General features: G+C 30.3%; 1 protein-coding gene across 2 annotated transcripts in view; it reads right to left on the bottom strand.

The window, feature by feature from the left end:
* LOC134720698 (engulfment and cell motility protein 1-like) overlaps nucleotides 1-15099 on the bottom strand; it is a 31650-nt gene extending 16551 nt beyond the window's left edge. The window contains exons 1-11 of one of the 2 annotated variants that reach the window (XM_063583142.1): nucleotides 14800-15099; nucleotides 14107-14147; nucleotides 12882-12957; nucleotides 12193-12243; nucleotides 11095-11264; nucleotides 7925-8024; nucleotides 7433-7518; nucleotides 6788-6859; nucleotides 5536-5553; nucleotides 853-925; nucleotides 41-91 (exon numbers count right to left, since the gene is read on the bottom strand). In XM_063583142.1, the coding sequence (XP_063439212.1) occupies nucleotides 41-91; nucleotides 853-925; nucleotides 5536-5553; nucleotides 6788-6859; nucleotides 7433-7518; nucleotides 7925-8024; nucleotides 11095-11264; nucleotides 12193-12243; nucleotides 12882-12957; nucleotides 14107-14147; nucleotides 14800-14958 (897 nt within the window). In that variant the 5' untranslated portion in view covers nucleotides 14959-15099. The remainder of the gene's footprint in view (nucleotides 1-40; nucleotides 92-852; nucleotides 926-5535; nucleotides 5554-6787; nucleotides 6860-7432; nucleotides 7519-7924; nucleotides 8025-11094; nucleotides 11265-12192; nucleotides 12244-12881; nucleotides 12958-14106; nucleotides 14148-14799) is intronic. The other variant, XM_063583143.1, reaches the window with a different exon arrangement.
* Nucleotides 15100-15267: the final 168 nt, after the last annotated feature.

Genomic DNA, 15267 nt, shown 5'->3' with positions numbered 1-15267 from the left:
ATTGAACATACAAAATATATGAAAAATATAATATACATACAGTCATCAATACATTTCTGAAAGTTCGGCTCTGCACACTGTCTGCTAATTTCTGGAATAATACAAAATGTTGACTTTTTAAGTAACAATCAGCAATAAACTCATAAACCAATACTTCATGTTTTAAAAACTGTCAATTGATTTATCAACTGTATCTATCAGACAAACTGCCCTTAGATGGTAAGAGTACTTTAGTTGGATATGTGTTTTTTCAAAAAGTTATCTGAATGTATCTAAGGACTGTGAATGTACTTTCCTTGATCAGATCAAGGATTTGTATAGTTCGACTATACAAATCCTTGATCAGATGCAAATACTTATCTTTGACCACTTTGAATATAAACACCTTCCATATGGGTGAACTTTTATCAATTAAAAAAAGAAAGCAGTATAATTTTATTGTTTTGATTAATTAATGAGTACATGAACTTAATGAATAATTCACTATTCATGATAATTTTTTTTAAAGTGGAAAGATTCACCCATGGTTGCCTCACCTACTAATTTTTTACGATATGCCTGAAATTGTATTTTTTCACTATAATAACGGTGTGTTCTTACACTTAATTCAATAAGTTTTCGTGGTAATACCAATCATTTTACCACAAATAGAAACCTGATTTTTACAATAAGAATGATTGTAAGAGCTTGCCATTAAGCATTTACAACTTTTAATACAATACACAAGTACACGACGTTGTACTTTGTGCTAGAGATGTCTGTCTGTTGGGTTGCTGTCCTATTGAGGTTTTTTCTTCCCTTCCCTCCCCTCCTTTTTCACTTTTATTGATTTTCAGTATTATTTTTACCCACCTTTCTCTTCTCTGGTCCAGCCTTTATAAACAATGCATTCAACAAAGCTATAGCATTCTTCTGTACTTCATTACTGCAAATAAAGGAGTTGTATATTACTTCTCTGTTCATAGCTCAATTACATTGATTTACAATGTATTTAAATGTTTTCTAAACACTTCTGTCTTAAAAATTCATTATGCAAAACTAAATACACTGGTTTTTGCACACAAATATTAAATCTTTAAATAGAAGGGTTTTATTTAACTCATTTTCTGGCTTATTTGATTTTTTTATCCCATGTTTTTTTTAACAAAATTCATCTCATTTCAGTTAATCATCAAAATTGACTAATAAATTTATTTCATGAAATTTCATATTTCATTTATTACTTATCATGGTGAGGAATGACATTATTCTAATATAGCATTTTACCAGTAAACAGAATCTAAATTTGCTTCTTTGTAATTGCAAACCTTTACTAGACTAAGTTAAGATTTAACAAGTCCCAGTCAGTAAGCTTTTGTTACCAATTCCATGATTTGAACTTTCAACAATGACAACTTTTACTGCTAAATTAGGTAGTAAACAATATAATAATGATTTTCAGTTTAACCTTTCAAAAATCTAATTGTACTTTACCAAAACCTAGGTAACTGTTTCAAATAGTTATCTTAAACACAGCTGTGATTATAAAACATGTATCTAAGAACTTTTTGTAATATATGGGAACGAAATTACGTCAATTCATTCAACATGAATCTCAAATTTTGGCTGACACATATAAAGCTGTCAATTATATTTTTTGCTACATTTTTCACTTCAAGCTTTAGCAATAAGAAAATGCACTGATTCAAGAAGACAGAATATTTTACTGATGTTAAGCTTACAGAATTTAATCATTTCTATTTTAAAATTTTACTAAAGTTTGAATGACCTATATATTGTTTCAAAAATAATTTTACATATTTAATATGTGAATCTTGATACATTCGATGTGAAAAGAGTACTTTTTTATAATTTGATGATACCAAAATTCAAATAAATTCTTACATTTTTATATAATACTGTTAAGAAGCATCTATGTCAATTCTACCAGAATAGAAACTAGAACAACAAAAGACCTTTCACAATAATATGAAAGCATCCTTGTCAGGTGACTGAATTGGCAAAATGAAATATTTTCCTGTAAACCTGAATTATGTAGCTATTTGCCATCTATAGAAGTTTCAATACACAATCTCGGTCTCTAAAAGTATGATTCTTTAGAAGAGGGATAACCATGAGTTAAAATCATGCTAAGTTTGAATATAGCATGGTTTAAACAGTAAACAATCATCATTGAAATGTAGAAAAAGTTTTTAAGAATAACATGTAATGAGATTGCAAGTTTTAACATGGATAAAAATATACAGTTCTGTGCTGAAATATATATTTTCTATTCTTTTGGTTTTTTTTAATGTAAACTGTCATTTCTAATTCCACTATTGAACATGTATTTTTTATTTTATGTCATGTTCAGATTTTTTATTTTATGTCATGTTAAGATGTAGAGTAGCAATTAAAGTTGTGTATATTCATCCTAGAAAACTTCATTTATTTAAGTTAACCGAAAAATACATCCAACCAGTTACCAGACTGTCATTAAAATCATCAGGAAAAATGTACCGGCAACCTAAAAGCTTGTAAAAAATGAGAAACTGCATCAAATTTAATACATATTCTGCTTCAAAATGTATAGAATCTAATGCATAATATATATTGCATATAGTATTTAATACACATGAATACACTTGAATCATACATTAATACCCTACAAGTTCAAATTAACAAAAAATTGGTAAATAAAGAAATAATTCAACTGAATTTTACACAATGGGATAATCTATGTGTAGTGCAAATGGCGTACAAAACAGTAATATGAAATGGGTGTGCTTAACCCAGAAAAACTTAAAATTATGTGTAAAGAATAAGTGTGCATATATAAATATCATCCTTTTTGTGTCTTTATTTGTATGTTTTTTGGGGTCATTTGTAACTTTATGAGGTTAAGTTGGAAATTTGCATTAATATTAAGATAAGTTTAATAACATTAACCAGCTGACATTAACTATATAACAATAACTGATGAAATATATCTCAAGTAACGTTGGCTACAAAAATAATTCCAAAATGAAATATGATAAAACGCTAATACTAGCAAGAAATGGCTTTTTTTCAATGTTTGCAAAGAAATGAGAGAACTGGCAACACTACTGAAGAATACAATCACTATTTAGCCTAGATCACATTTTATAAAATAAAACTTTGGGATGTACAAAAAAAATAGTCCAAATAGGTTATGTAAAGGGTATCTGATAATCTACAGCATTTTATATGAATTCAAAACATAGAAAAGTAACTTAAATTTGTATGAGAGGTCACTTTCATAAAATTTTAACTGAACACATAAAAAAGAAGTTCAGAAAATATAAACTTAACCTTATATGGGATAAAATTTACTCCTGTGCTGTACAGAATAAAACTTCACTCATGCCAAGTATTTCTTTAATTGAAACAAAGATACATTCAGTGCCAAATTAATAAAGACTTATAGGGGGAACATTATTCCTTAATGGAAAATTGTTCTTCAAGATGACATGGATCTATAAGGGGGAAAAGGAGGGGGGTAGGACCTTTATCAGGACATCAGGATTGTTTTTAAACTCAGGATTTTGGGATTGGTTCTTTCAGGATCCAGGGAATTCTTTTTTCTAATTTCATGATGTCAGATTTAAAATTTCTTTTATTTCGGAACCTCAGGATTTCATGTTTTAAGCCAGGAATTTCGGGATAAATATTATGTCATTGTGGAGTAGATACATGACATACCTGAACCAGTCAACTTAAAAGGGAGATAATATTCTTACCATTTAAATTTAAAGGGAGATAATATTCTTACCATTTAAATTTAAAGGGAGATAATATTCTTACCATTTAAATTTAAAGGGAGATAATATTCTTACCATTATAATTCCCATTGGAAGAAAAAAGTTTGGAAATTAAAAATGAATATGCTAAAAAAAATTAATTAGATTGAAATTCATGTGATCTAGACTGGTTTCTATACAGACCTTGGAGAACTTATTTTTTCTGGTTTTCTAACATCTACCTTCCTGTTACAATTATACAAAACTGTCATTCGTAATTATTTTGAAATATACTAGTATATTAGAAAATAGTACATTCACCAGCCTTAATGATCATATTTGAATTTGTTATACTAAAAGTATGATATACTATCAATAAAAGTGAGGTCAAGCACAGATGAACCCTATCTGACAAACATACTCACCTTGTAATTGTTTTATAAAGAAAATATAGTTGGTGTATTGCTTATAAAATCTGAGAAAATGATCATAATAGGAAAATTTAACATTGAACAATGAACAATGAAAATGAGGTCAAGGTTAGATGTAAATAACCCCAGCCAGATGTACCGGTATATGTATGCCTAACAATCATAATATACAGCAAATATAGTTGAGCTACTGTATATAGTATCTGAAAAATGGATAGAACATTGATAACTGAACCATGAAAATAAGGTGAAGGTGAGATAAGCCCTGCCAGATGGACATGTAAATGTGGACTTGTACACCTTATATTTCTTTTATACACAAAATATAGTAACACCCATTACATTTTGTGCCTATGCCAAGTCAGCTTATTTGGATGTTTAGGTGTTGGTTGGTTTTTTTTTGCAGGACTCTGGTGTTGGTGTTTAGTTAGGACTGTTGAAGGCTTACAGTGACCTATAGTTGTTTACATCCTGGTAATTTAGTCTGCTGTATAGTTGAGTTATTGGCAATTAAACCACATATCAGTTTTATACTACCCGTAATAACAGATCTTAATGTTTATTAATTAACCTTTAAAAAATGAATCCCATGTCAGGTGAACCCTGTCTGACAGACAATTTCCCCTTCTTCTTACTAATAAGCCTGACAAATACTTTCTGATCTTTTTTCTGTGTTTATAGGATAACAAAATGAACATAAGTATGCATGCCTTATTTGACCTAACAAAAGGCCTTTCAACTCTAGTCTATAGCAGTTGGTCAGTACAAAAACTAAGCAATTCAATAAGTATGTAATAAATACAATGAAATAGTAATATATTACTATTTTCAAAATGTCAAATTACTAAGGAGTTAATGTTTTGTGTCAAATACTAAAAGTTTGCTTGGTGCTATTTTAATGCATTTAACTACCTGTCAAAGCATTGTATTGTAGTATTTTGTATTATTTAGATTTGACTGAAAACAAAAACAAATAATCCTACAACATGTAAATGTTCAACACAATATATGCTAATACTGGATATGCATAGCCTAGCTGATTTCTAGATATTCCTTACCCATGCATAGTGCCAGTCTATTTTTAGGCTACTCATTGATCGGGGTATTTCTTTTGCATGCACTTTACCACTCTAATTTTAGTCTACCTTTGTTGCAGATTATATAAATACACATAATTTATTCTCAAAGCAATACGTGTTTGTCTCTATACCACACCTACATATGTTTTCTCAATGCAGTCTATGGTCACCTGTCAATAATCTGACCTAGGACTTGAATATATATGATATACAAGGGCTTTGACAGGCAGCTAGTATTTTTTACCCATGTTAGACAAGCTAACAGCCAGATAGAAATGTACAAACCTCTGTGCAAGAATAATTCTGAAACCATAAGGCTTACATATAAAAACCAAAATAAATGGAATAATCACGTACATCGGAATATTTTCATGTGTCTTATTTTCAAGTTGGAATTTTTTTCATAAGAGAAATTTCCCCAAGGAGAACATTCACTGTTCATTTGAATGTGTGGCATAAGGCTACTAAACTCAAATACTGAAGTAAGTGATTATTTAACTGTCTCATCTTGAAAGAAGCTCATATCCAAAACAAAACAAGACGCGAAAATAACCCAATATACGCTTCTAGATTATTTAAAATCATGCTGGAAAATAAATACAAGAATAAAATAATTATAAACAAACAAAATGGAATTAATATAAAAGCATTCATGAAGCTGGTAATATCAATGAATAGATGTTTATTATATTAGAACAAAATAAGAGGCTTAGACTGAGGAATGGAAGGATTTAAGATTATAATTAAGAAAAAATGACATATAAAAACACTTAATGTAAACAAATCTAATACATTTATTAGAATAAAAAAAAGATAAAAAAGATAATTATCACCTAAAAAAAACATTAAACTTTGTACATTTTTTCGGTACCAAAAGGTATTTTATTTGCAGTGATTTATATGATGAAAGTGACATCTAATAATTTTGTTTTCCTTAAAATTTCCAATGCAACAAATACATTTTCCATTTTATCTTCTGTTAGAAAATTTCACTTAAAAATATGATTAATTATAAAAGAAAAGAACAAAATTTAAAACAATAGTGTTTTGTCCAGTAGCCTTTGCTAGAACTGCTGAAAATATGACAGTAATTCCTGAAAGATTTACAATATTCATACATGTATGAACACCCTCCTTATACCCATATAGTTTTACTTGCTTAATATGTAAATTGGGAGGGATACATGTATGAACATCCCCCGTATATCCATATAGTTTGACTAGCTTAATATGTAAATGGGGAGGAATACATGTATGAACACCCTCCATATATCCATATAGTTTGACTAGCTTAATATGTAAATGGGGAGGGATACATGTATGAACATCCCCCTCATATCCACATAGTTTGACTAGCTTAATATGTAAATAGAGTGGTATGGTTATAGTCTTTTTATAAAGATTCTTTGTAATAAAAGAAAGTTAATAAAAGGGTTTTTATAGTTACACTGTAATGTATTTATGCCAACACCAGAAAGATATTATATGAGCTCATAAGTAAGCTATTAATTAAACCAGTCCCTATCTGGTACACTACCTTTGTAAATGTGTCTGTATCCTTTCTGGGGTCATGTGCTGCTCTATCACTGGATGCTTTGTAAGGTCACTGCTGTAATGTGTGGGGAAAATCACTTTTATACATTTTTCAATAACTAAATCGTATATTTCAAAAATGTTTTTTTATTAATTCACAGGAATAAGATAAATAAAATTCCAAGTAAGAAATGTGGTTATATACTCATAATAATATAAAATCATATAAAAATCACCAGTATTTCATTATAAAGTATTCATATTTTTGTATATATCAAAGTCAAAGGATTTGAGCAACATACTAAATGAAATATATAAAAAAATATAAATATATATATTTATCTATGTAAGTTCAGTTTTGTTACTTTATCCTTATTACTAAGTTGTTTTTACTATTTCTATTCAAGTTTTTCTTTTTCTTTTATCAGTACAGTACTGTTTCTTTGCTAATGTAAGTTCTTTTTTGTACTTTATCTTTTGTATTTTCAGATGTAAGTTTTGTTTTGCTATTTTACCTACTATAGTTCAGTTCTGTTATTTTTCTTTGTGAGTTAAGTTTTATCAGTTAATCAACGTAAGTTGGTTTTTTTACTTTTATCCATGTAGGTTAATTTAAATTGATTATTATGTTTAACTTTGTAAGTCATACCAATGCAACACAACATTCTCCAGAATTTCTAAAGCTGACTGCAGTGGACTAATTCCTGACTTTGGACTAATGATACAATCCACTATCTGTCAAATAATAAAACATAAATTCACAGTTCCAGGTAAGCATCTTTTTACACTCAAACTAAAACAGTTGTTATCTAATTTCTTAGAGTATTCATATTTTTGTCTTTGGTTTAAATAATTGTTTTTAAAACTGAAATTTTTAAGTGAAAATAAGGTCAAACTTTACTACAATGTATAAATATATAAAATATTTTCTTTAATTGTTACACAACAAATTCAGCAATTAATTGCACTATGCATTCATATATAGATAAAAATAAAAATTGGATTTAATTTTGTGCAAAGATTTGTTTCTTTAGTTTTAAGCTTTTTCATACATCCAGCACTGCCAAAGGGTCTATTGATCCAGGTTGGTTAAATATGGAATATCTACTTTGGCTAAAATGCTGAAGTTTAAATTTCCTACCCTTTTAGTAAAATCTTGCTCTATTATATCCCAGTCGACAACACCATGTTCCATTAAGGCCATGAAGGACTTCAGCTGATACGCCATTGGATCTCCAGGGCTAGAATATAAAATCATCCATTAGTAACTATAATTACAATATTAACCAAGTGCTCTGCAGGGCACAGCTTTATACGACCGCAAAGGTAGAACTCTGAACAGTTGGGGCAAGTATGGACACAACATTCAAGCTTGATACAGCTCTGAATTTGGATTGTGATCAAACTTTTGACATAATAAGAGTTTCTGACACAAAACAAATGTCAAGATCTTACAAATCTATTGCGCAATATTGTGCAATTAAAGATTTCTTCTTCAAACTTTTCAAAAATTTGGAATTTGAAAAATTTGGGAAAAATAATTGAAAAAACCTGCTACCACCCCCCTCTTTTGCAATTAGTCCAAATCCTGACATTTCTTTATACAAAATTTACAAGAAGTGTAAGGGAGGTAAATAAGAACATACCCAACATTGTGTGTTAAATGTTTTTGACTTACCTCTCTTACACTGCCTTTTAAATTGTCTTAATTGTCAATTGACCAGAAAAACCTAGTTTTCCCCCTTTTTTGGCCCTTTTGCACCTAAATCCGAAACATTTTGAGCAGTAAACCCCACAGTCAATACCAACCATCCCTTCATGGTATGGAAACTTGTGGTATAATTTCAAAGAGATTCATACGCTTAAACACAAGTTATTGTTTGAAAACTACAAAAATGCTTATTTTGAGCCCCCATTTTTACCTCTAATTTCTAAACTATTGGGACCATAACCCCTTAAAATCAATCCCAACCTCCTCCTTAAGTGGTATTGAACCTTCTGGTAAAAATTTAAAGAGATCCACTCACTAAAACAAAAGTTATTGTCTGGAAACAAAATGGGCCTTCGGACGACGCAGATGACGACATGATACTATTATATGACGCAAAAAAAAATTGCAGTGAAACAAAACTAGAAACAAGAAACACTTATAAACCACATCAACAAACGACAACTACTGAAAATCAGATTCAGTAGTTGTCGTTTCATTTGTCCACCTATACCAAAGAAATCAATGCTGTCTTTATTCTATCAGAATAGGATTAATCAAGGTTACTTCAAGAAGTAAGTAAGGAATGGTAATATAAATCAAAAATCTGCAAGGGTCCATAATTGGATTAATAAAGTACTTCTATTTCTATTTCAATGGGACATATACTGATAATCAAGTTCAATATATATATACATGTATTTTAGGATAAAAAAAAATGACGAAAAAAAATGTGAGGAAATTAAAAATAGAGTTCTTTTTGTCAAGTTTTATAATTAAACTTGATTTTTACATCCAAAAACAGGTCAAAACAGAGATTTTTGTGACATTTGAGAAAATCTTACTGATTTCAACCAAATTATGGACAAGGAAACATAGAGCTTGCAAGAATATTAATCAAGTTAAATGTGGGTAGTATTTGGAAGAAGAGTGACTAAATAGGATATCAGATGCAAAATGTTAGATTAATTTTTTTTTTTGATAAAGTAAAAAAAAAACAGACATAGATTAAGTACAAAAATGAACTTACATTGTTAAAGCCTGCCCTCCATTATGCCTGTCCAAGAAATCAATCAATATATCTGTTTTCATTGAATTTTTTCATTGAAATCAAAATGATTGCAATTTGTGAAAGTCATGAATAGAACTGCAACTACATAATATTTCAAAAAAAGACATATTTTCTACTTACAGTAGTCATTTTTTTTTGCTATTTAAGCAAATTTATCATGTTTAAATCTGAGCCAAAAATAGGGATCATCAATGGATCATGACTGAGAGTGTGGGGATGAATCATCAATGGATCATGACTGAGAGTGTGGGGATGAATCGTCAACATAGAAAGAAGATGTGTCAATGCTTATACAGCTGCCTACCTAATATCATTGACTTACCATTGAATCATCACCATAGAAAGGAGATGTGTCAATGCTTTCACAGCTGCCTTCCAAATATCAGTGACTTACTATTGAATCATCACCATAGAAAGGAGATGTGTCAATGATTTCACAGCTGCCTACCTAATATCATTGACTTACCATTGAATCATCACCATAGAAAGGAGATGTGTCAATGCTTTTACAGCTGCCTTCCAAATATCAGTGACTTACCATTGAATCATCACCATAGAAAGGAGATGTGTCAATGCTTTCACAGCTGCCTACCTAATATCAGTGACTTACCATTGAATCATCACCATAGAAAGGAGATGTGTCAATGCTTTCACAGCTGCCTTCCAAATATCAGTGAATTACCATTGAATCATCACCATAGAAAGGAGATGTGTCAATGCTTTCACAGCTGCCTTCCAAATATCAGTGAATTACCATTGAATCATCACCATAGAAAGGAGATGTGTCAATGCTTTCACAGCTGCCTACCTAATATCAGTGACTTACCATTGAATCATCACCATAGAAAGGAGATGTGTCAATGCTTTCACAGCTGCCTTCCAAATATCAGTGAATTACCATTGAATCATCACCATAGAAAGGAGATGTGTCAATGCTTTTACAGCTGCCTTCCAAATATCAGTGACTTACCATTGAATCATCACCATAGAAAGGAGATGTGTCAATGCTTTTACAGCTGCCTTCCAAATATCAGTGACTTACCATTGAATCATCACCATAGAAAGGAGATGTGTCAATGCTTTCACAGCTGCCTACCTAATATCAGTGACTTACCATTGAATCATCACCATAGAAAGGAGATGTGTCAATGCTTTTACAGCTGCCTTCCAAATATCAGTGACTTACCATTACAGGTTCTTCTTAAAATGATGTAATTGCTTATCACAAAATCATGCATGTAAATTACATGTATTCAAAAGATTCAAAGTGAGGTCAATGGACTTTGAAGAAGGAGCTAGGCTAAAAAACCTTCATGGAAATAAGATCAGCAATTGCTATTGCTAATGCAACTGCAAACCAAATATCATTGAACTAAATTTTGTGGTTCTTCTTCCAATTGACCTAATCGCAAACTTAATTGTTGATGCCACACCAAAGGTTTGGAAAAAGCATGGCTAAGTTTTACCTTCTCATCTTCATCGATGCAAGGTAAAATGTTATATTTTTGTAACTGCCCTGAATTTCACTTACTTTTTTCCTTCAATGACATATTTCATAATCAGCATATGACCCTGTTTGTTGATGAACTCATGAGCAAATGTACTATCTGTAGCTAATTTCTGTAGTCTTTTTAAAGATTCTAATTTCTCTTCTGGTTTGCCATTTACTAAACTGTGGTACAAATCTTTGGCACTTTTTTCCTTAGAAGAAAAGTAAATAAAGGTTCATTCATTTTCAATCTATAAATGCATCACAAACAGAAAAGAAAATTGTTTAATTTTATTTTCATCATTAATCTAGTTATTTGAATAATGAATATGAAAAAAAGAAAGGAAATACAAGTTTGCTATAAGATAAATGTGAATAAAACAGGAACCAAACAACTAACTATGTTAAATAAAAATACAATATTTTTTTTATTAACAAAAGAGATCACTGTGGTTTTCTTTTATTTTACCAGGGTACCAAGTTTACAGAGGTCTGTATTCAAGCATAGAGATGTTTTTTAACATTTATATTCATATAAGTTACCATGATTAATAATGAATCCATAGTATTCAATTTTATATTTAATAATAGAATAATATATCTCTTTAAAAACTAGCTGTTTTACAGCTGATTGCATTGAGTGTGTAGGCAAAGGTAATATCTTTGGTTAGCTTGCTTGCTAGCTGAACTGTTAAGTCATTATAAGGTAAGTTAAGGTACAAATGTAACCTACCCTCCTTTAAAAGTAGACTAGTCAGGCAGATAACCAATCTATCGGTCTGTAGGACCAGTCTCCCTCGAAGGAAGGTAGTTTACCTTGCCTAATAATGACTTCACGGTTCAGCTAGCAAGCAAGCTTAAGCTAACCATAGATATTACCTTTGTCTACACACTCAATGCAACAGCTGTAATATCTACATGTATTTGTCTATTCGTTCATCTGTCATCAAACCACTGACTGTTTTATATTACTAAATATAGGATGTACATAAGGAACAATAATGACCTTTTACTAGTACTATGATACATGTAGTTATACTAAATGCTTGATAATGTAAGATATTTCTACCTTCATTAGCTCACATTAAATTCTTATCAACCATAGTGTTATCTTTTAAATTAAAGAATTTAACTACTTACAGGTGACTGAGTTAAAAGTAAAACATTGCCGTTCTGTAGTTCTGCACGATTCTGAAAATAAAAGGGCAAAATATTTCAAATAGATGCTAAATTTCAAAATGATCAGAAAAATTATAGTTTTCAGCAATGTTGGTAGACTTTTCATAAAAGCTTGGTTTGTTAACTTTCATATAATTATTGTATGAAAGTATAACTTAAAAAGAAAATTATAATTTGGCTCAATGTTGTGAATATTATCATGATTATGTCAATGTTGTGAATATTATCATGAATGAATCAGGTTAATAGTTTTCCTTCAGAATTGTTTCACATTTTACAATGCAGGGGTCCTTTAAGATGTACAGTACAATATAGTGCTTATAATAAACAAGATGCTGTATGATTGCCAATGAGACAACTATTCACCAAAGTTAAAAATGAAGTGGATGTTAGCAATTATAGGCAACTGTACAGATTTCCATGTGAAATGCCCATATTGTTTAGGCGGCTATAAAAGGCATCAACTTGAAAATACAAAACAATATAGCCTAATTTCAGGAACAATATTCTTAATACATTAAATCTCCCATGATTGATATTTGTTGAAGATAGGCAATGATATGTGCATTTAAAATGGTAAAATTTATAGTAACCTAAAAACAGACAAATATTTATTTAACAATGTTTAATCATGTACTTAATATAGTTACCCTCTCTGTGATATAAACTTGTCTGTTTGGTTCTGTAAACTGTAAAGCATAATCTGCTGAATTTTCCAAGTTCCATCTAAAAAATACAACAAATAAACTCAAAACACCATGAACACATATTAACATTGTTAATTTAACAATACATTATATTCTATATATATATATATATATATAGGCTGTTAGTTTTCTCGTTTAAATTGTTTTACATTGTCATTTTGGGGCTTTTGTAGCTAATTATGCTGTATGGGCTTTGCTCTCATTGTTAAAGGCTGTGCAGTGACATATTTTTGCTAATTTCTGTGTCATGTTGGTCTCTTGTGGAGAGTTGCCTCATTGGCAATCATACCATGGCCACATCTCCTTTTTTATCTATCATTGTCTGTTGTCTTAGTATATATATTTTTGTCCATCTGATGAGTTAAGCCTTTTTCAACTGATTTTTATAGTTCGTTCTTATGTTGTAATGTTATACCACTGTCCAAGGTTAGGGGAGGGTTGGAATCCCACTAACATGTTTAACCCCGCCATATTATTTATGTATGTGCCTGTCCCAAGTCAGGAGCCTGTAAATTCAGTGGTTGTCGTTTGTTTATGTGTTACATATTTGTTTTTCGTTCATTTTTTTACATAAATATGGCCGTTAGTTTTATCGTTTGAATTGTTTTGCATTGTCTTATCGGGGCCTTTTATAGCTGACTATGCGGTATGGGCTTTGCTCATATTGTTGAAGGCCATACGGTGACCTATAGTTGTTAATGTCAGTGTCATTTTGGTCTTTTGTGGATAGTTGTCTTATTGGCAATCATACCACATCTTCTTTTTTATATATACATGTATATATGTTAACTTTTTTGGGGCTGTTTTCTGCTCTTTGGTTGGGATGTTGTCTCTTTGACACATTCCCCATTTCCATTCTCAATTTTATCATAACTTTTTATAAACTTGTTAATACTATCATGTATATCGTATATGTTATACATGTATATATATATATATTATAATATAGTCTTAAACATTTTAAATATTTTGAACTCAGTAACTGTATCAGTTTACTTTCACAGGTTGATCTACGCTTAAGTAGATTGAATGATGATTGTTGCTATTTATAAACATTATATCTTATATAAAATGTATATAATAATATTATAATTAGTGGAATTCACTTAAATAGCCATAAAATACATTAACTCTGTTTTAATTGGCAGGCTATATATGCAGTACTTACTCTGATGCAATGTCTTGAATGATGGCAGCCAGTGGTCTATTCTGTAAAATTAAGTATATAATGCACACGTATAAGAATTGCGGTTTTTATCCAACATACAATGTAGGTTTGAACGTAGTTTTCAATTTAAACTCGTATATATATATATATTTATATAAGTATTTAACACAAGTTCATCTGGAAACTGTCCTACGCTTACATTTGTATTTACAAACTGGCAATAAAACTGATAAATTATTAAACTTTAGTGACTGATGTCACGGAATAGAAGTTCCTTCATAATATAAGTTCCAAATGGAAAAACTATTCTGGAATATTATTTCCACAGGAATAAATATTACAGTAGATGTTCCTAACGGAATAAATAGTATAGAATATTAGTTCCGACAGGTACAGGTATTATGACATTGTTTATAATAAAGTTTCCACTGGAACTTCTGTTAGGTGGAACAAATATACGTTGACACTGAAAGCCAGTATGGTGAACAACAGTGTGACTCGATTTTTGCATTTCACGGTCAGGCAAAGTAACGTGACAGAGGGGAATACAACTTAAATATCCAGGTCGCCTGTTAATGTGAGCCCTGTCAATTGGGACGTCACAGCATTCAAATGCATGCAAACCCATGAGATCAAGACAATCAAACTAATTTAGATCTCATTTAAATGATAAAGTTTCAGCCGGTTACAAACCTGATCTATTCCTCTTAACAATGGAAGTTTTCCATCTGCTGTAATGGCTATTTTCTTGACATTATCTTGTTGACTCCTTGAGCTTGTGGTTGATAGAGTGGAGGCCCTGTTTGGACTCAATACTTTTGTTGTTCTGAGACTGAGATCTGATTGAGACATTTTAACCTTTGGTTAGAAAAAATTACAATTCTGTTAAATTAAAATGTGTGTATGTAAACTGTTGTTCAATCAATCACATGATGGAATTGTCATTTGAAACAGACATCTTCTTCCTCTTTTTCTGAATCAGCTTCCTTGTTTATATTTTAATACCTAAATTATGTATTGACAGACCAAGACACCAATGCCTAAATTTAATTAAAATTTTACCACCTGCTTGATAATTTTATACTGATATACCTAGAAAAATTTATTTAGAATAAATCTGATCTATTTGTGGGAAAAAATATAACTTTATTTCCTTATAAA

This window comes from Mytilus trossulus, chromosome 6 (genome assembly GCF_036588685.1).
Source record: "Mytilus trossulus isolate FHL-02 chromosome 6, PNRI_Mtr1.1.1.hap1, whole genome shotgun sequence".
NCBI classification, from domain to species: Eukaryota; Metazoa; Mollusca; class Bivalvia; order Mytilida; family Mytilidae; genus Mytilus; species Mytilus trossulus.
This window is presented reverse-complemented; position numbering and strand designations above follow the sequence as displayed.